A 20,083-nucleotide genomic window follows, 5' to 3' on the forward strand; every position below is an offset into this window, starting at 1 on the left:
TACCCCTGGAAGATCACTTTGGCCCGAGCATCTGCTGGGGGAGGGGTTCAGCTGGAGGCCGCTTGTGTGGGTCTCTCCCTGTGAGGTAGGTTTCCCTGAGGGGTGATATGTGCAGTGCAGTCTTGTCTCTTTCCTGAGACACATCACAGATATGTTTGGTTTGTACAATAGGATACTTTTCACAATGCTCTGTGACTGCCAGCCATGTTCCCATCAGCCAACCTTTCTTCCTTAGATTTTTCCTTCTTTTGATTTTTCTTCCTCTTTTCAGGGTGGCAATTTTAAACCCAGCCAGAAAGGTTTTGCAGGAGGAACCAAGTCTTTCATGGATTTTGGCAGCTGGGAAAGACACACAAAAGGAATTGGACAGAAGCTTCTTCAGAAGATGGGCTATGTCCCTGGAAGAGGCCTCGGGAAGAATGCACAAGGTGTGGTACCCCCACTCCACCGTCTCACACAAGGGCGGCCAGGCAGAGGCCGGAAGAGCAGCTGGGGCGTGGTTTGCCTTTTCTCTGCCTTTTCGCTTTTCTGGCAGCACGTGACAGTTGTGCTCCAAGCCACTGCACTTTATCAGAACTCAAGTCACATAAAATACACTTATTTTTAGCAGGAGGGAGAGGTTAGGGTTCAAATAGGCTGCAGGCTGATAGGCTGAAAACAGGCTTCTTTCTGGCCCGCCCATTGTTTTCTAAAAAAATCAAACTGGTTGCCAGTATTTAAAAATCTGAATTCTAGATTTGCTTGGCGGTGAGTGGTTTCGGTGAATCTTCCTGCCCCAGGTAGCAGCCACGGCCTTATTCTGGAAGCCTTCTCCACACCCCAGCCCACTTTCCTTGTTCCTGTTAATGTTTCTGGGCCCTGAAGGCATAGGAGTCTGTGGTCCCTGCTCACAAAGGGGCAGGACAGGCAACTGTTAGCTGTATGAAAAATCCATGGACTTGAGTGAAGATGGAAAAGGTGACCTGGAATGCATGAGGGACGTTCTAACGTGGCATTTCCATGGTACTAGCTGGAAGGGGTGTGGTGGGAAGTTTGGAGTGAGGGCAGTTCTTCACTGAAATGTTGTAGTCCTGTGTGTCTTTTTTATAGGAAAGACACATTTATTTCCAAGGCTTAAACATGTTATAGAACAAGTTAAGCATGGGAGACATGAAGTACTGAGTAAAATAGATGGAGTTTCATATTAAACGGCAGATTCACCTTACTTTAATCAGAATTAATATATTATCTGAATTTCTGCCCTTTCTGTATTAATAGGCTTCCAAATTAACGAAGTGTAGACTCTAGTATGCCAGAGTTTCCAGTTATAAATGAATATTCCCATCCACTAAAACAATGAATCCAAGTGGAAATGGAAATCTGTGTTCAGGACATACGTACGGTGATATCCGCACCCTGCTCTGTGGCGGCATAAATGCACAGACACTTCCGGTCACCCGGGAGCGGAACAGCGTCATGAGGGCAGAAGTGCACTCTCCTTCCTGGGTGGTGCGTCGTCTTGAGTAAGGACCCAGGAGTGTGGTCCCCCTGAGTGGCTCACACACATGGCAACTGCCGTGACCTGAAGTCTCTGTCTTTTGCTGAAATTTGTCAGGTATCATCAACCCAATCGAAGCCAAGCAGAGAAAGGGGAAGGGCGCCGTGGGGGCTTACGGCTCGGAGCGCACCACTCAGCCCCTGCAAGACTTCCCCATGGCTGACTCCGAAGAAGAAGCCGAGGAGGTGAGTCAGGAGACGGGCCGGGTGCTGTCTGTGCCCCTTTCAACTGGTGTTTGTTCATCTGCTCGCTCACTCGCCCAGCTACCGCGTGCCACTCGCCGTGCTGGAGGCTGGTGTCCCACGCTGAACGGGTGTGGAGCCTGGTGGACAGGGACGCGGTCAACAAGTAACCGCAGTGTGGTTGCAGGAAGTCCTGGGGAGAACTTAAGGTTGGGTGTGTGGGGAAGGGGTCTCAGCATTGGTAAGGGCGGGGAGCGGGTGTCAAGCAGTGTCCTTGGCTGGGTTTAGTGTTAACACAGCACGGTCCTCAGCACAGAACCTTGTGAAAGTCTCACCGACCCCACCTGTGGTAAAAAGTGGCTCTTCCTTCTTGTGATGGACTGTATCCCTCTGACTCAGGAATTTCAGAAGGAGCTGAGCCAGTGGAGGAAAGACCCCAGTGGAAGCAAGAAGAAGCCCAGATACTCTTACAAGACAGTGGAAGAGTTGAAAGCCAAGGGCAGGATTAGCAAGAAGCTCGCTGCTCCCCAGAAGGAGCTTTCTCAGGTCAAGGTATGGGGCCCGTGGATGCCTGGTCCAGGATGGGGGCTTGGAAGACACAAAGTTATCCCACACACCAGAGCAGTCACCGAACATTTGCTCGTAAGGTTCCCGCGGGCCTTCCATCCCGGCTGTGTGCGCTGCATCTGTGGCATGAAGCAGCCTGTGCCCCCTCCCCGCACCCACGCTCAGGCTCATCGCCGTCCCACCCCTGTGCCAAGCGCTCCTTGTGGCGTGAGAGTGCTAAATCGAACAGTGTCCCCAGCTTTCTGGAGCTTGCTGTCAGTGAATTTAATGATGCTCCTGTCATTCTGTTGCTAGACCTTTAACATTTCCGGTTTGGTTTGGGGCAGGTTAGTTTGTGTATAAAGGCTTGTCTTTGTTTTACAGCTGTTAAGGATAGAGTCCTAGAAGTGCAGTCACAGGTTAAAGTCATCAAGGCTCTTAAATCGTGGGAAGGTTGCACTAACTCACTTCTCGAGCAGGAGTGGGCCCTCAGGGCGTCCCAGCATCGCATTTAAGATGATTACCACTGTTCTGTACGGATAGTCTCTGAGCTTTTCCATTACTGTCCCTAGTGGCCAGAGAACATTGGTGACAGATGTCTGTTGTAGGGGACGTAGCGTAGGAGATACAGTGTGTGTGTATTACAGAAAGTCGAGTGGGTTCTCAAAGGTCAGGGTGTTGTGTATCAGGTTACTTGGGGACCTGGTGAGAAGCGCAGATGTCCAGGTCACAGCTGGAGATTTTGAGGCTGTAGATCTAGATGGGGCCTGAGGCCTCATGCTCCGTTATTTTCCCCCAGGTATTTGTAATACAGGTGGTTCAGAGATTACACTCTCACCTCAGGTGATGGCGATGCTTCTGTTTCAGCACAGCCACGTTCTCGTTTCCTCAGTCTCCTTCAGACATTGAAGTTAGCTCATTTCCTCGGTTGCCTTTTGTATGTTTCATGTTGTTTTTAAATTTAAAAAACTATTACTACAGAGCAGTATGCAGTACGTTTTAGACAATTAGGAAATAACTTTCCTTTCCCATAAATGACTGGTTTTCACACCTGTGATGTACGTCCTTCCAGGTGTTTTTGTCTAAATATGCATTTTTTTCTGCTTTGATCAGTACAGCCTCTACTTTTCCATGAAAATAGATTTTCATCTCAACTAAATAGTCCACATTCATATTTCATCAGTTTTGCTAAAAAGTCGTCTTCATCCGGTTGGTCCAGAGGGACCGAATCAACAACCGGTTGGTTGTTTTGTCCCTGGAGTCTCTTCCAATCTAGCGCAGCCCAGGCCCCACTTTGAGAAACACCGCCCTTCTCCAGCTCTGCTGAACGGTGTGGTTTTGACACGTTCCCACTAGCGTTGTGCCTTCCCCGGGCTCAGGTGTGTGTCTAACGGGGCAGCAGCGGTGAGCATTAACCCACGTGCCCTCTGCCGCCTTCTCCAAGGTCATAGACATGACGGGCCGGGAGCAGAAGGTCTACTACAGCTACAGCCAGATCAGCCACAAGCACAGCGTCCCCGACGACGGGCTCCCGCTGCAGTCACAGCAGCCGCCCCAGCCCGGCAAGGAGGCCAAGGCCCCCGGCTTCGCACTGCCGGAGCTGGAGCACAACCTGCAGCTGCTCATCGACCTCACAGAGCAGGAGATCATCCAGAATGACCGGCAGCTGCAGTACGAGCGAGACATGGTGGTCAACCTGTCCCACGAGCTGGAAAAGGTGTCAGAGGTCCTGGAGCACGAGGAACGGGCCATCTCCAACCTGAGCAAGGTCCTGGGGCTCGTGGAGGAGTGCGAGCGGCGCCTGCAGCCCGGCTGCGGTGACCCCCTCACCCTGGACGAGTGCGCCCACATCTTTGAGACCCTGCAGGACAAGTACTACGAGGAGTACAGGATGTCCGACCGCGTGGACCTGGCCGTGGCCATCGTCTACCCGCTCATGAAGGACTACTTCAAGGAGTGGGACCCCCTCAAGGTGAGTGGGCGGGGAGTCCGCCGCGCTGCCTCTCCTCTGGGGCAGGCCCGGGGGTAAGGGGGCCATCAGCCGGCTGCCTCTCAGCTGCTGTGTTTCTCCTCAGGACTGTACGTATGGCACCGAGATCATCTCCAAGTGGAAAAGCCTCCTGGAGAACGACCAGCTGTTGTCCCACGGGGGGCAGGACCTCTCTGCAGATGCCTTCCACAGGTGCTCCTCGGGGGGGGGGGGACGGGGGGGCAATGCCTGTATGAGCCCTGGCCACGTGCCGATGCTGCTCGGGGAATTTAAATTCATTCATTAGTTCACCCCACACCTGTCAAGTTGCCGTTGAGGATCTGCCTGTGCTCCGTGCTGCCTTACCCTGGGAGTGAAGAGACAGCCTGTTTCCAGTGAGGGGAAAAGGCAGGTGGTAACCAAGGAAGTGGACAGATAAATCCAGGCTGCCACCTGGGTCCAGCAGTAGAGAATGACAAGGGTGCACACCTGTGGGGGGGGGGGGGCACAGGTCTCTCGGGGGAGGTGACGTTGAAGCTGTGACCCTAAAGCATGAGGGGCGTTGGCTGTGCAGATAGAGCTCCAGCTGGGGAAGCACACGACGCTTGGAGGGTGGGACCCGGCAGGTGCTACAGGCCCCAAGGCTGAGTGGGCGGCCAGGAGAGCGGGGTCGAGGCAGGCGCACGTCTGGCCAACACATGGGCCGGTCCGGTGGTTTTCCGTGACTGGATTGCCCCGCTGTTGCCATTTTCTTTCTTACTCTAGTAGGTGGCGATGTACTTTGCACACATGGAAACCAGTCAGTGCTTTTAGCCAGCCGCCCCCTGCCTTTCTCGCGTAGGCTGATATGGGAAGTCTGGATGCCGTTTGTTCGAAATATCGTCACTCACTGGCAACCGAGGAACTGTGACCCGATGGTGGACTTTCTGGATAGCTGGGTGCACATCATTCCCGTGTGGATCCTGGATAACATCCTGGACCAGCTCGTCTTCCCCAAGCTGCAGAAGGAGGTGAGGCCGGGTGTGGGAAACGGTTGTCATCAGGAAGCACGGGGGCTCGTTTCGCATTTCTCTTCATCCTCTCACTGCTGCCTTTCCCCCACTCCTCCTGCAGGTGGAAAACTGGAACCCGCTCACAGACACCGTCCCCATCCACTCGTGGATCCACCCGTGGCTGCCTCTCATGCAGGCGCGCCTGGAGCCGCTCTACTCCCCCATCCGCAGCAAGCTGGCCAGCGCCCTGCAGAAGTGGCACCCCAGCGACTCCTCGGCCAAGCTCATCCTCCAGCCCTGGAAAGATGTCTTCACCCCCGGCTCCTGGGAAGCATTCATGGTCAAGAACATAGTGCCCAAACTGGGTAAGGAAACGGGGAGATGCAGCTTCGGTGCCTGGTTTCTGTGGCTGGCGGTAATGACGGTGCTGCTTAAAAACATGGCCTTTGAGCTCTGAGCGCATATTTCTCAGTATAAGAGGTGGCGTTTTGTGCGCTGAGGCCGAATATAAATGTTAACCAGGTCCCTTTCTGCACTAACCACATCAGACCCTGCCTGCCTCCTGATTGGTCCGGTTCGGGCCTTTTCTGACAGTATAGCCACAGGTATTCTGAAATTTCTGTCGTACTGGATTCTAAAAATAGAGCTATTTCTGGATTAGAGAAGAAAACAATTTTTAAGAATTGCCACAGGAGCTTAAACTTGACCTTTAAAAGCAGATCGAAAGCCGACATTGTCTGGTGATGCCACTGCTATGCGGCTTTGCCTTAGAGGCTGGGTTTCTCTTCCAGGGATGTGCCTCGGGGAGTTGGTCATCAACCCCCACCAGCAGCACATGGATGCTTTTTACTGGGTCATCGACTGGGAAGGGATGATCTCTGTCTCCAGCCTGGTGGGGCTTCTTGAAAAGCACTTCTTCCCCAAGTGGCTTCAGGTACGCTTTGTTTCGCTTTGTTGGGGTGCGTTGGGGACAGGGAGGGAGTCACTGGAGCCTTGGGTGGCAGTGCTGTGGCCACACAATGAAGGTAAACTACACGGCAAGGTAAGAATGAGGCGGGCAGGAACAGCGAGCACCACTTTATTGGACATTTGCCATGTGCCCGATGCTGTTCTAAGCACTGGGTCTGATTACCACCCCCTCCTCAACAGCCCTGTAATGTGGGGACTGCTATCGCGTGTGTAGGTGGGAGGCCGAGATGCAGTTTACATGCAGGGCACTTAGCTACCGAGCTGACCCCCTGCAGGTATCATCAGCTTGTAGGAGCAGGACCCAAACAAAACAAGTGGCCCCTTTGGAAGTTTTGCTCCCCTTCGTTGCCACTGTGGATGCAGGTTTCATATTTGTTCCCTTTTGGCAGGTGCTGTGCTCCTGGCTCAGTAACAGCCCAAATTACGAGGAGATCACCAAGTGGTACCTGGGTTGGAAGTCCATGTTCTCAGACCAAGTGCTGGCGCACCCATCCGTCAAGGACAAATTTAACGAGGCACTTGATATCATGAACAGGGCAGTGTCCTCCAATGTCGGTGAGTGAGGGTTCCATTTTATGGAGATCCTGGGCCAGCTCCACGTTTCTGAGCATGGAAATGACAGAGTTTTCAGGTACCAGTGGGCTCACCGTCGCCTGCAGGGCACACAGACTCTTGCCCACAAGACCCATCACATTACTTATTTAGCTAGCAGCCACTCCCCCACCTCCTGGGGCTGGGAGGGGCGTTCTTCCTGAATGGGCACTCACTTAAGCTCCATCTGGGCTCTTCGGCATGTCTGCCCGGCCGGCATTTTGTGGCCACTCCAGTGTAACAGCTCATGGTGTGGAGCTGGGCGACAGTCTAACGCTTAGTAGCTGCTTAACTTCTTTAGCCCATTTTCTTCACCTGTAAAGCAGTAGTAAGGACCCACTTCCAGGTTTTTATTAAGCACCTAGGGGGACCAAGGTACGTACTGTTCGTGGATGGCACTCAGTAGATGGTGTCTTTGGTGTGTCAGAAGTAGGCAGCTGGTTCGTTTACTATCTAATCTATTCCCGAACTACTCAGTTCTAGGCAAGTCCCTCTGCCTGGGAGCCACTCAGCCAGTCCTCTGTGAAGAGTGTGCTCACGTCTCAAAGCAAAGGCCAATGGAGCACCTAGTCTAGCCGTGTTTCACAGAGAAGGTCAAGAGCTCATTCAAGGTCACAGAACTACAGAGTGGCAGCTGGGATTGTAATTTCTATTTCCCGAGGCGAGGCTTTAATTCTTTCTACTTAGCCTATTACATGAAAACAGAGTTAGAATTCATAGACACATACTGCATTTAATGAGGCAAATATGGTCCTGTATCATCCCTTCATCTGTGAAGCTGAAACATCTGTGTTTCAGCTCCCCGGATATAAAGTTCTTCCAGGGCTAGGGGCCTGTATGGGTAAGTTAAATGTATAGGCCATTGTCTTCAGGGTTCTAAAAGCTGCCCTGGGGGAAGTGTGGAGTGAAAACTCTAGCAAGAAGGGAACAGAACAGTGGCTAATGACTGTCAAGGTTTCTGGCCCATAAGAATAGATGCTTCTTTATTATGTGGAATATTTAATAATCTCTGGTTGCAGCCAGCTGGCCACATTTCCCCCAAGGTGCTTGATCATTTTAAACCCGTGCTCTGAGGCACCAGGAGGCCTTAGGAGACGGCGCCTGTGGCATACCCAGCCCTAGGCCAAGTCGGCCTCTCCATTTCTGTCATGTTGGGACCTGTCCCTCACCCCCCTCTATCTGCCAGGTGCCTACATGCAGCCCGGAGCACGGGAGAACATCGCCTACCTCACCCACACGGAGCGGAGGAAGGATTTCCAGTACGAGGCCATGCAGGAACGACGAGAGGCTGAGAACATGGCCCAGAGAGGCATCGGCGTGGCTGCCAGCTCCGTGCCCATGAACTTTAAAGACCTCATTGAGACCAAGGCCGAGGAGCACAACATCGTCTTCATGCCCGTCATCGGGAAGCGACACGAAGGGAAGCAGCTGTACACCTTCGGCCGCATCGTCATCTACATCGATAGGGGCGTGGTGTTCGTGCAGGGGGAGAAGACCTGGGTGCCCACCTCCCTGCAGAGCCTGATTGACATGGCCAAGTAGACCGCAGCACCTGCCACGGACAGACTGGTGAATAAACAAACAGTATTTTAAATCACAGTTGACGTACTTCCTGCCCTGTCTGAACGGGGACTCACTGCAGTCCCTCCATGGCGACCGCCTCTGCCGACACCTCACAGCGGGTTCAAGTCAGTGGCTGAAGGGTCTTCTTCTGTCTTGTTCCTGATGATCTCGAGACCCTCACAGTCCTGGTAATCCGGTTCTTCCCGGAAGGCCCAAGTGTCCGTGGAGAGTTGTGTTAGCTTTTGTACAGGAAACCAGTGGACGGAGGTGTCATTAAATACGTCCGTGTACTGTGACGTCTGAGGGAATGCCAGCTCCTCCCGTCCTTTCAAAACCTGAGCGGGAAAATTCGAAGTAAAACAAAACCTTGAGAGTCCCAGTAAGGCCCACCCTCCTGGGTTAGTCCCGTTTTACTATTCACCCCCACCTCCCTTTTTTTAAAAAATAAGGAGTAAGGTATTTTAAGTGCTTTGTGCAATGAGTTGGAAGCCCCAAGGGCAGTGCCTACTGCAGACCAGATACTAAGAATAGAGGAAATAATTAAGAAAAAATGAAGCGATGCACTAAAACGTCCTAGCTTTCTGGAACACAGACCCCTCGCGAGAGCTGACGGTGCTGTAACCTCGCTGTGCCTTCGGTTAGCCCCTCGGGAGCTCCCGCTGCTACAGGTGAAGGCAGAATTCTCCAGGGTAATGGAGAGGTATGTATGATGTCCCACCCCAGCCCCTTCACTCAGGCAGATACCTTTGCAACATACGGATAATGTTTCTGCAGAATCCTTGTCAACAACCTAGAACAAAAATTTTTTTTAAAATCTGATTAGGTGGTTTGAGAGTGGTTTCATTCAACTTAAGACACAGAGGGGCAAGGTGACTGAAATAGATCAAAAAATCTTTTAAAAACGTGGGATGCAGAGTAGGTTAAATATTTAGCAGAAGGTGTGAACGCCCCAGTCACTGCCCATTTTCATCAGGGAAAAATGACAGCAGACACCGAGGCATCGTGAAGCAGGAGGAGGATGTTATGCAGCTTTAAGAAGAGAAATCAAACGTTTTTTCCCCCATTTTAAAAAGCCGTTTCTGCCTGTCCTAAGGGAAGGGAGGAATTATTGGCAGAAAGACTCCTTAACTTGCTTCCCAGCTTGACTCAGGGCTCACATCTCCCAGCTCCAACCCCCTGTCCAGGTTCCCGTGGAAAAGCCTTTCCACCAAGTGTGAAACGTTTCCTGCTTGCAGGTCAGTCTGAGGAATGGGTTCACGTCGGGGCCTGGTGGCACCTCGGCGTTCCCAGGCTTACCTTTCCTCGAGTCCTCTGAAACTGTTTCCAACGATGACCATCTTGGAAAGGGCATCTATGGACCAGTTCCTCCATAGAAGGTTGTTGTAGAGTGCCGTCCCACAGTGGAGCATGTAAAAGACGGTGGGCTCACCGTACACACTCCGTTTTCCTTCCTGGGGTACAACGTGCACAGGTGTAAACACACTTCTTACAACAAGGTGAGGGAGAGGGAAGGGCAGAGTGATAATGAGCTGTGAGTTCTCACCACCAAAAAATGAATGTAATCCTGTGTGGTGCTGCTGAAGGATGTGTTAGCTCGCTTGCAATCATCTTACAAAAAAATGCATCAAATCAACTAGTGCACGTTCAACTTACACGTTACATGTCACCACAGGTCAATGTAGCTGGACAAATGATGAGCTGAGGGGAAGGCGAGTTGAAGCATCAGAATGGAAAAAAACTACTACATTCTCTTGTGGAATAGTTACATAAGCAGTGCATGTGAAATCTATAGGATTATACGGGACTAAAAGTCAAGAAATCATGAAGTCCAGAAAGAACTCACGTTTACTTAACAAATGCGTGTTTACTTAACAAATGCGTGTCCCATGAACGCAGAAGGCTCTGGACTAATGAAGGGGCAGCTTGGGTCCGTGACAGCAGGGCAGGAGGGACAGCAGAGGTCACTGTCCCTCAGGTACTTGTGATTTCCTGAGTCACTTTCTGCAGATCCCTATCGTAACTCAGTCCTTTTCAAACGTGCCCTGGGGGTCCAGTCACCGCCTCTGGAGAACCTCTGCTCTATGCCATCTCTGCCACCTCTCTGGCGGGAACAAGCCCCCTGGCCCTTGCTGTCTGGCGCCGGCGACCCTAGGCCTCTCTTCTCTCCCTGCAGCTTCCCCGGCCCATGACACACTGGCCGTGGTTCCTGAGCAGCGGCTCCGCCCAGGCTGCCTGCAGTCCTGGCCCTCAGCAAACTCCCGGGAGACCTTCAAATCCCAGCTCAGACCCAGGAAGCCTTCCTGGACCCCCGGAAGAGCACAGGTGTCCTCCGTCTCAGTTCCCAGGCGTGGCTCTGCTCGCTGTCCACTCGTCATGCGCCTGTTCACAGCCACGTGCCCTGCAGTGGCGGAGAGCAGCGCCCACCGCCCTCGGGCTCCCCAGAGCTCCCTGCCTCGCACAGAGCAGGCACTCAGAGCTCGGGAGGACCTGAGCTGAACCGCAGTGTTTTAGGACCCCGCCAACATCAGAGACTGACTCTCCTCTCAGCTGGGCCTAATTTTCATGTTTCATAATAAGCAATGAGATGGCGGTTTCAGAACCAAGAGGAACAAAATGATGATTCTGTGATCCCCAAGACAATGCCTGACTAAATGTAGGGGTACCTGCATAGAGTCGCTCCAGCCCTTGGCTTGTGCAATGATGTTTTTTCCAGAGGTCTCAGAAATCTGAATCCCAGCCTTTTTAGGGGGTGCAGGGTAGGCCAAGGACTTAGCCATAACTCTCAGCCAGGTGCTATGCGTGTGACTGGTCTACGGCTTCCCTCCCCCAGGACAGGGCACCTTCCAACCGGAAGGACCTCGTCTGAGGTGCGGAGACTGTGCCTTCTATTCTCCTGCAGCAACAGTAACTACCAACTAAGCATAAAACTGGGACACAATTCTTAACGAGAATTTTGCAAACCTAACGTTTGTGCCATTGTGTGATTTTTTTCTTCTGACAGGCACAACATAGGTCCAAACGGGGTAACAGACCAGCCACACACGGACGCCCTGGGGAGGAGGCACCGCTAGTCACAGAGCCTGGCGCCCCGGGACAGGGCCCGGGGTCAGCTTGGTGAGCAGCTGCCCAGCCCTCCCTGCTCCCCTCTCTTAAACCACGTACCTCATTCTCACTGAGAACAACCACACCAAGGGTGCTAAGAACCGCAATTTCCAGCTGGCTAAACAGAGGGTCATACACCCAGCAGTGACTTCTGGGGATCTGCAGAGGGCAAATGAGTGGCTTAGTCAACATCTGTGTGCACAAGACCAAGGAAAGAGACAATAAAGAAGGATACCAAGATTTACCTGGCACTTTTCCAGAAAGAGAAGCAAAAATGCGAGCTGGTTTCTAGCTATGATGCAGGTGGCGAAGTTCCCAACGCCGTAACACACACACTTCAAACGGCAGGATCCTGTGACAGGGGTCTCTTCTGGGACGGAGCCAGGGGCCACATCTGACTCACCTGGTGATGAGTCGAGATGCAGGTTTCCAAGGGCTTCTGAAAGAGGCCCCACAGGGGCCTTCAGCTGTTCCAGATACTTCCTAAGACACCTGTTGATGGTTTCTGAAAGAGCAGGCCCAGTACAGTCAGAGGGCATGCTCTGACCCTGAGAACCAAATCCTCCATGGACCCAGGGAGAAGAGGAGCAGGCTTGAAAAGGCTTCAGCTCCTCAGAGAAAAGGGCTGCTGGCCTCGCTCCCAAACATGCCCGGGACATGCTGCCACGTCCACCCAGAACTGATGGCTGTCCACTCCCTGGCTACCCACAGCCTACAACTGAAAAGAATGTTTCAAGCAAAAATCAGGTTTCATTCATGGGCATGGTTTCCATCTAACGCTCATTGTCAACTCATTCTAATTTAATAAGAGGCAACCAGGTAAATGCAAGTGATGGTCTGAAATACCTACTTTTTTTTTTTTTACAATAAAAAAGAATAGAGGAGCAGAGCTCTCAAAATGACACTATAAATAACTGGGAATAAGAATATTTAATGTGTAAAAAGCTAAAAGAAAAAAAGGTAGGCTGGGGCTTCTAGACAGTAATGAAAAATACTCTGTCTAAATCGTTTCACAGAGTGGTGAGTTCTCGTCTCTCCTCTTATACTGGTACTGAATTTAGCAGAACAAATCTGTACGTAGAACAAAACAAAAAGCAAACAGCCCTATATTCCCATAATAAGATACCAGTTTTGACTTATCAGCAAAGATACCTTTATGTAAGACCCAGGCTAGGAAAGGTTGCACGAAAAGCTGGCTCTTTTCATCCATGCTGGTCAAAGAATCAGTAAAAGCTTTTTTTGGAAAACAACTTGACAGTGGATATCAGGTTGATCACTTCCACCTCTGGGAATATATACTAAGAAGATTACCCTAAATTTGGTAAAAACTTTATGCATAAGGGTGCTCATTGAAAATTTATGTATATTGGGAACTCTCTGGTGGTCCAGTGGTTAAGACTCTGCACTTCCACCGCAGGGGGCAGGGGTTTGATCCCTGGTTGGGGAACTGAGATCCCACATGCTGCACGGTGCGGCTAAAAAAATTCTTTTAATTAAAAACAAATTTTTAAGTTTTGATTACTGTTTAAAAAAAGAAAAATTATGTACAACTTTAAAAAAACAACAAAAAAGGAAACTAGGTGTCCCTCAATAAAAATTACAACTATGGTATATTCACATTGTGTATTAATATTTATGTTGCCACAGATTATGTTTAGGAAGAGAGTATAACAGCAGGGGGTGGGGTCTACAATGTAAAGTCAAGGGGAAGGTAACAACACTGATAGTGACAACTAACAGTTACTGCCTCCTGTGCAGCAGGCACACACTGTCGTAAGCACGTTACTGAATGCCTCATTTAATATTCAAAATTACACTACAGGATATGCACACTTTCATGTCCATTCCACAGATAAAGAAACTGAGGACCAGAGTTAAGTGCCAAAAGACACACAGTTGTAAGGGGGAAGTCAGAATTAGAACCCAGCATGCACACCACTCTGTGAAGCAAAACCTCATCCAATGAGAGCTGGATTCCTTGCTTTGCCCACATCCAGGCCCTCCTCCCACCCTGACTGCCTCCAGCCTGAGCCAGATGGTACCCACCTAGTGCTGAACTCCAGAAATCAGAGAGAAGCAGGTCCTCCCTGTTGAGAAAAAATGGCGTGGTCATCTCTCATCCCTTTCAGGGCTGCCCTAACAGGGACCTTCCTCCTGGCTGGGATGTGAGGATGGTGGAGCACCCTCAGACACAGAGTCCACCTGTGAGACTGGAGGAGGGTACCAGGTGAATATGGCCAGAGCAGAGCTACTGGGGCTCAGAGATGGCAGGAGAGAGGGCTTCCCGGAGGAGGCCCCTGACCCCTGGGGACACGTTGGTCTGGGTCTTGGCACACAGGTGCAGCTCCACAATTGGTGGTTAGATGCAGAGATTTAGCCTCTCTGAACTTTAGTTTCCTCATCTCTAAAATAGGGATAAGAACCGTACCCATCACAAAGGGTTACGGTAGGAGTGAAATGGGTTAACACTCAACACAGTGCCTCGTACAGAGCAGGTACTCAATAAATGGCCTTTGTTATTACAAATAATTCCAAGGTGAAAGTAAAAGGGACAAAACCAAGTGTCTCGGCTTTCTTTAAAGTCAACTGTTTTCCACAAACCAGAGCAAAACACAGTCAATAATTAATTTAAATGAAATGAATTCTCCAATCAAAAGACATAGAGTTGGTAAATGGATTAAAACACAGGACCCATACCTACAAGAGAATCACTTCTGACATAAGGACACACAGACTGAAAATGAAGGGCTAGGAAAAGATATTCCATGCAAACATAAACCAAAAGAAAGCGGGAGAGCTATACTTCTATTAGACAAGATAGACTTTAAAACAGAGACATACCAAAATTTATGGGATGCAGCAAAAGCTATTCTAAGAAGGATGTTCATAGTGATAAGTGGCTTCCTCAAGAAACAAGAAAAGTCTTGGGACTTCCCTGGTGGTGCAGTGATTAAGAATCCGCCTGCCAATGCAGGGGACACGGGTTCGAGCCCTGGTCTGGGAAGATCCGACATGCCACGGAGCAACTAAGCCCGTGTGCCACAACTACTGAGCCTGTGCTCTAGAGCCCACGGGCCACAACTACCGAAGCCCGCGCGCCTAGAGCCTGTGCTCTGCAACAAGAGAAGCCACCACAATGAGAAGCCTGTGCCCCACAACAAAGAGTAGCCCCCCCTCATTGCAACTAGAGAAAGCCCACGTGCAGCAGCTAAGACCTAATGCAGGCAAAAATTAAATGAATAAATACATTAAAAAAAAAAAAAGAATCCACTTGCCAATGCAGGGGATACAGGTTCAAGCCCTGGTCCAGGAAGATCCCACGTGCCACGGAGCAACAAAGCCTGTGTGCCACAACTACTGAGCCCATGTGCCCCAACTACTGAGCCCATGCGCCACAACTACTGAAGCCCACATGGATAGAGCCCGTGCTTCGCAGCAAGAGAAGCCACCGCAATGAGAAGCCTGCACACCACAACGAAGAGTAGCCCCCGCTGTCCGCAACTAGAGAAAGCCCGCGCGCAGCAACAAAAACCCAGTGCAGCCAAAAATAAATAAATGAAATAAATTTATATTAAAAAAAAAGATCAGAGCAGAAATGAAGGAAATAAAGACTAAAAAGACAATAGAGAAGATCAATAAAACTAAGAGCTGGTTGGTTTTTTTTTTGCGGTACGTGGGCCTCTCACTGTTGTGGCCTCTCCCGTTGCAGAGCACAGGCTCCGGAGGCACAGGCTCAGCGGCCATGGCTCACGGGCCTAGCCACTCCGCAGCATGTGGGATCTTCCCGGACCGGGGCACGAATCCGTGTCCCCTGCATCAGCAGGTGGACCCTCAACCACTGCGCCACCAGGGAAGCCCAAGAGCTGGTTCTTTGAAAAGATAAAAATTGACATACCGTTAGCTAGACTCACCAAGAAAAAAAAAAACAGGGCTGGTCCAGGAAGATCGTGAAAGAGACATAACAACTGATACCATAGAAATGAAAGAGAAGACATATAACAACTGATACCATAGAAATATAAAGACCACTCGGAACAATTACATGCCAACAAACTGGACGACCCAGAAGAAATGGATAAATTCCTAGAAATATATAACCTTCCAAGACTGAATCATGAAGAAATAGAAAACCTGAACAGACTGATTGCTAGTAAGGAGGTTGAATCAGTAATCAAAAAACTCCCGGGCTTCCCTGGTGGCGCAGTGGTTGAGAGTCAGCCTGCTGATGCAGGGGACACGGGTTCGTGCCCCGGTCCGGGAAGATCCCACATGCCGCGGAGCGACTGGGCCCGTGGGCCGTGGCCGCTGGGCCTGCACGTCCGGAGCCTGTGCTCCGCAACGGGAGAGGCCACAGCAGTGAGAGAGACCTGCGTACCGCAAAAAAAAACAAACTCCCAACAAACGAGTCCAGGACCAAATAGCTTCACTGGTGAATTCTACCAAATATTCAAAGAAGAATTAATACTGATCTTTCTCAAACTCTTCCAAAAATAGAGGAGGAGGGAACACTTCCAAACTCATTTTATAAGGCTAGCATAACCCTAGCAAAACCAGACAAGGATGCCATAAGGAAAGGAAATTACAGGCCAATATCCCTGACGAACATAGATACAAAAATGCTCATCAAAAATATTAGCAAACCAGGGACTTCCCTGGTGGTCCAGTGATAGAGAATCCGCCTTACAATGCAGGGGACACATTCCCTGGTCAAGGAACTAAGATCCCACATGCCGCGGCGCAACTGGGCCCGTGCGCCACAACTACTGAACTGGCACACCTCAACTAGAGCCCGCGTGCTGCAAACTACAGAGCCCCTGTGCTTTGGAGCCCGCGAACCACAACTAGAGAGACAAAACCCACACACAACGAAGGGCCTGCACACCACAACGAAAGGTCCTGCGTGCCTTAATGAAGATCCTGTGTGCTGCAACTAAGACCCAATGCAGCCAAAAAATAAATTAATAATAAATCTTTTAAAAAAATTAGCAAACCGAATTCAAAAATACATTAAAAGGATCATACACCACGATTAAGTGGGATCTAATATTCCAGGGTTGCAAGGTTGGCTCAACAACTGCATATCAGTCAACGTAATACATCACATTAACAAAATGAAGGATAAAAATCACATGATCACATCAATAGATGCAGAAAAAGCATTTGACAAAACTCAACCTCCATTTATGATAAACACTCTGAACACAGCAGGTATAGAGGGAACATAACATAGTAAAGGCTATATACATATGGCTTTTTCACTGGAGAGCAAGCCTTTGTTATGAAGAATGCTCTGGATGTATTTTAAATGGTTAGTTTTCCCCTCCCTCTGCCAGAGGCACCAGGTGATTTTTCTTGGCTCTTCACTGTAAGACCCTGGTTGGGTTCCTGCAGGTAAAGCCCAGGAAAGTTTGGGGGTGCCCCTAGGACTGAAGCCCCCAGAAGTCTCTCAGAGACTCTCACACTAGTCCTCACTCAGCTTCCAGGAATTCATCAAAATGATCATTTAAGTGTCCTCACCAGTTTATGGCTCTAGTGGCTTCTGCTTCAGAAGTATGACACAGTGGGATAGCTTTCCCAGTCAACAGGAGAACACTGATAGCTGTTCAGAATTTGTGAAGTCTGATGCTTGCTCAGTGGCAGCTTTGCTTCCTCTGAATCCTAAAAATGGCCTTGCCCTTCAAGAGAAACTAAGTCTTTCACAGCTGCATTGATTGCCCTTTATCTCCTTGTGTTTGCAGTTCTTGTACCTATCATCAGAATAGTGGCAGGAGATGAGTACGTTAAAGGAGCACGTGTACAATGCATAAGCAGAAATTATGTCTCTGGGGGAAAAAAAGTGCATTTGGAACAGGAAATAAAAGGAGAAGTGAAACTACTGAATAATATCACTAATGACTTCAGGCTAAAAGATTGGGAACATTCTCAGACATTGAAAAATATCACTTTAATTCAAGGTCCTCCTGGACCCTCAGGTGAAAAAGGAGAGAGAGCTCTCAGTAGAGGTGGTGGTCCACGAGGCATTCCAGGTCCAATAGGTCCACCAGGTCCTAAAGGTGACTGGAGACCAACTGGCTTTCCTGGAAGTTGAGGATTCCCAGGACCAATGGGGAAGACAGGGAGGCCAGTGCCCTTTTAAGATCAGGTGGGTTGGCAACTACTGAAGCCCGCGTGCCTAGAGCCCGTGCTCCACAACAAGAGAAGCCACTGCAATGAGAAGCCCGCGCAACGCAACGAAGAGTAGCCCCCGCTCGCCGCCAACTAGGGAAAGCCCGCACGCAGCAATGAAGACCAAACACAGTACAAAAAAAAAAAAAATACATCTACGTGAGGAATAATTCTCACAGAATACCTACTGAATGCTGGCAGAAGACCTCAGACTGCTAAAAGAGAAAGAAAATCTCCATGTAACCAGGTAGGACGAAAGGAAAAAAAAAAAAAAAAGAAAGTGAGAAAGGAATCAGGACAGAACCTGTGCCCCTGGGAAGGAGCTGTGAATGAGGAAAGGTTTCTACACCCTGGGAAGCCCCCTCACCGGTCGGGAGATCGGCCAGGACAGACAGAGAGCTTCAGAGCCTTGGGGAGAACACAGCAGCTGGTTTGTGGCAGACAGAGGACTTCACAGACGGTCAGTGCCGTTGCCCTGCACTCCCCAGCCTGAGATGTGCATCCGCCGGCAGAGGCAAGGGCTGGGTGCTGGAACCTGGGCTTCAATCAGACCCTGAGAGAGGGCTGGGGGTGGCTGTGTGGAAAAAAGCTCGGGGCGGGGGCATGAGGGGCTGGAATCTGTGTGACCACAACTGAGGGTGTATGCAGAGGAAGCCCAGACCACCTGAGAGGCCAGGTGACATTGTTTGGGGGGTGTGACAGGGGAGGGGCGGGACCCACCACTGTAGCCTTTTTCCCTGTGTGCGCGTTCGCAGAGGGCAGGACACTGCATGGGTTCCAGGGGCAGTCGTGAGCTGCCGCTGCCACCCACCCAGATGCCAGGAGCGGTTGAGAGCCGCCTCCGCTCCCACTGTGTGCTCGGGGGGTGCGCCTAAGCCAACACTGCCACCAAGAACCCCAGGACCAGGCATCAGCCACCACACATCTGTACACCCCTATCAAGGGGACAATGCCTAGCACACGCTGAAGAAAGAGGCGACAAGCATCCATACTAAAAACAACCCTTGCACCAAATATATGAACACCCCACAAGCTACACAGGGACGCCTCCACATATAAATAGCCCTCCGAGACCACAGTAGACAACTGCTTCTCCTAAACTCACAGAGTAAGAGAAATGTAAGTAAAACGAAGAAGCAGAGGAACAACTCCCAGTTAAAAGACCAAAAGAATTCCCCTGAGAGAACAATGAAGCAGACCTCTTCAGTCTAACAGACACCTGTTCCAAAAATGGGATAATGAAAATACGGAAGGAATTAAGAAAGGCTATTGACAGAAATGCAGAGTACTGTAAAACTATAAAGAGGAACCAAGAAAAATTAGAAAACTCATTTACAGATATGAAAGCTGACCGAAAGGCAATGAACAGCAGAATGAATAATGCAGAAGAACGAATAAGTGACCTTGAAGATAGAATAATGGAAATCACCCAATCAGCACAACAGACAGAAAGCCAAATGAAAAAAAAAGAAAGCAACATAAGAGACCTACAGGATAATATACAGCATGCATAACAGGGATTCCAGAAGGGGAAGAAAGAGACAAGGGGATCGAAAATGAATTCGAAGAAATTATGGCTGAAAACTTCCCAAACCTAAAGAAGGAAACAGGGGCTTCCCTGGTGGCGCAGTGGTTAAGAATCCGCCTGCCAATGCAGGGGGCACAGGTTCGAGCCCTGGTCCAGGAAGATCCCACATGCCGTGGAGCAGCTAAGCCCGTGCACCACAACTACTGAGCCTGCACTCCAGAGCCTGCAAGCCACAGCTGCTGAGCCCACGTGCCATGACTGCTAAGCCTGTGCCTAGAGCCCGTGCTCTGCAACAAGAGAAGCCATGACAATGAGAAGCCCGTGCACCACAACTAGAGAAAGCCCACCCACACGCAGCAACGAAGACCCAACACAGCCAAAAATAAATAAATTAAATAAATAAATTAAAAAAAAACAAAGAAGGAAACAGATATGCAGGTACAGGAAGCACAGAGGGTCCCAAACAAGATAAACCCAAACAGACCTACACCAAGACATATAATAAAAATGGAAAAAAGTTAAAGAGAAAGAGAGGATTCTAAAGGCAGCAAGAGAAAAACAAAGAGGTAATTACAAGGGAACACTACTATAAGGCTATCAGTCAATTTCTCTACATAAATGTTGCAGGCCAGAAGGAAGTGGCAAGATATATTCAAAGTCCTGAAAGGGAAAAATCTGCAACCTAGGATACTCCACCCAGCAAGATTATCATTTAGAACAGGAGGAGAGATACAGAATTTCTCAGACAAGCAAAAACTAAAAGAATACAGCAATACTAAACCTATCCTAAAGGAAATATTGAAAGGTCTTCCCTAAATAGAAAAGAAGTAAGAACATATAGGAAAGAAAAAAATCACAATGGGAAAGTAAATCACTTAAATAAGCCAGTACACAGATTAAAAAAAAAATCAAAAAATTTCTGTGACAGTGATGATAACC

General features: G+C 49.7%; 2 protein-coding genes across 6 annotated transcripts in view; one reads left to right on the forward strand and one right to left on the reverse strand.

The window, feature by feature from the left end:
• Nucleotides 1-13,068, forward strand: part of TFIP11 (tuftelin interacting protein 11) — a 26,780-nt gene extending 13,712 nt beyond the window's left edge. The window contains exons 4-14 of one of the 5 annotated variants that reach the window (XM_029222630.1): nucleotides 272-428; nucleotides 1,595-1,722; nucleotides 2,119-2,271; nucleotides 3,710-4,237; nucleotides 4,341-4,447; nucleotides 5,076-5,244; nucleotides 5,348-5,591; nucleotides 6,018-6,160; nucleotides 6,585-6,750; nucleotides 7,973-9,845; nucleotides 10,022-13,068. In XM_029222630.1, the coding sequence (XP_029078463.1) occupies nucleotides 272-428; nucleotides 1,595-1,722; nucleotides 2,119-2,271; nucleotides 3,710-4,237; nucleotides 4,341-4,447; nucleotides 5,076-5,244; nucleotides 5,348-5,591; nucleotides 6,018-6,160; nucleotides 6,585-6,750; nucleotides 7,973-8,328 (2,151 nt within the window). In that variant the 3' untranslated portion in view covers nucleotides 8,329-9,845; nucleotides 10,022-13,068. Of the gene's footprint in view, nucleotides 1-271; nucleotides 429-1,594; nucleotides 1,723-2,118; nucleotides 2,272-3,709; nucleotides 4,238-4,340; nucleotides 4,448-5,075; nucleotides 5,245-5,347; nucleotides 5,592-6,017; nucleotides 6,161-6,584; nucleotides 6,751-7,972 lie in introns of all 5 variants that reach the window. The other 4 variants (XM_029222638.1, XM_029222642.1, XM_029222633.1 and 1 more) reach the window with 4 other exon arrangements.
• SRRD (SRR1 domain containing) overlaps nucleotides 8,397-20,083 on the reverse strand; it is a 20,637-nt gene continuing 8,950 nt past the window's right edge. The window contains exons 2-7 of the mRNA XM_029222652.1: nucleotides 13,498-13,538; nucleotides 11,697-11,956; nucleotides 11,512-11,610; nucleotides 9,646-9,800; nucleotides 9,094-9,139; nucleotides 8,397-8,684 (exon numbers count right to left, since the gene is read on the reverse strand). Coding sequence (XP_029078485.1) covers nucleotides 8,460-8,684; nucleotides 9,094-9,139; nucleotides 9,646-9,800; nucleotides 11,512-11,610; nucleotides 11,697-11,956; nucleotides 13,498-13,538 — 826 coding nt within the window. The 3' untranslated portion in view covers nucleotides 8,397-8,459. The remainder of the gene's footprint in view (nucleotides 8,685-9,093; nucleotides 9,140-9,645; nucleotides 9,801-11,511; nucleotides 11,611-11,696; nucleotides 11,957-13,497; nucleotides 13,539-20,083) is intronic.

This window comes from Monodon monoceros, unplaced genomic scaffold, assembly GCF_005190385.1.
Source record: "Monodon monoceros isolate NGI ecotype Baffin Bay Population unplaced genomic scaffold, NGI_Narwhal_1 Super_Scaffold_1, whole genome shotgun sequence".
NCBI classification, from domain to species: Eukaryota; Metazoa; Chordata; class Mammalia; order Artiodactyla; family Monodontidae; genus Monodon; species Monodon monoceros.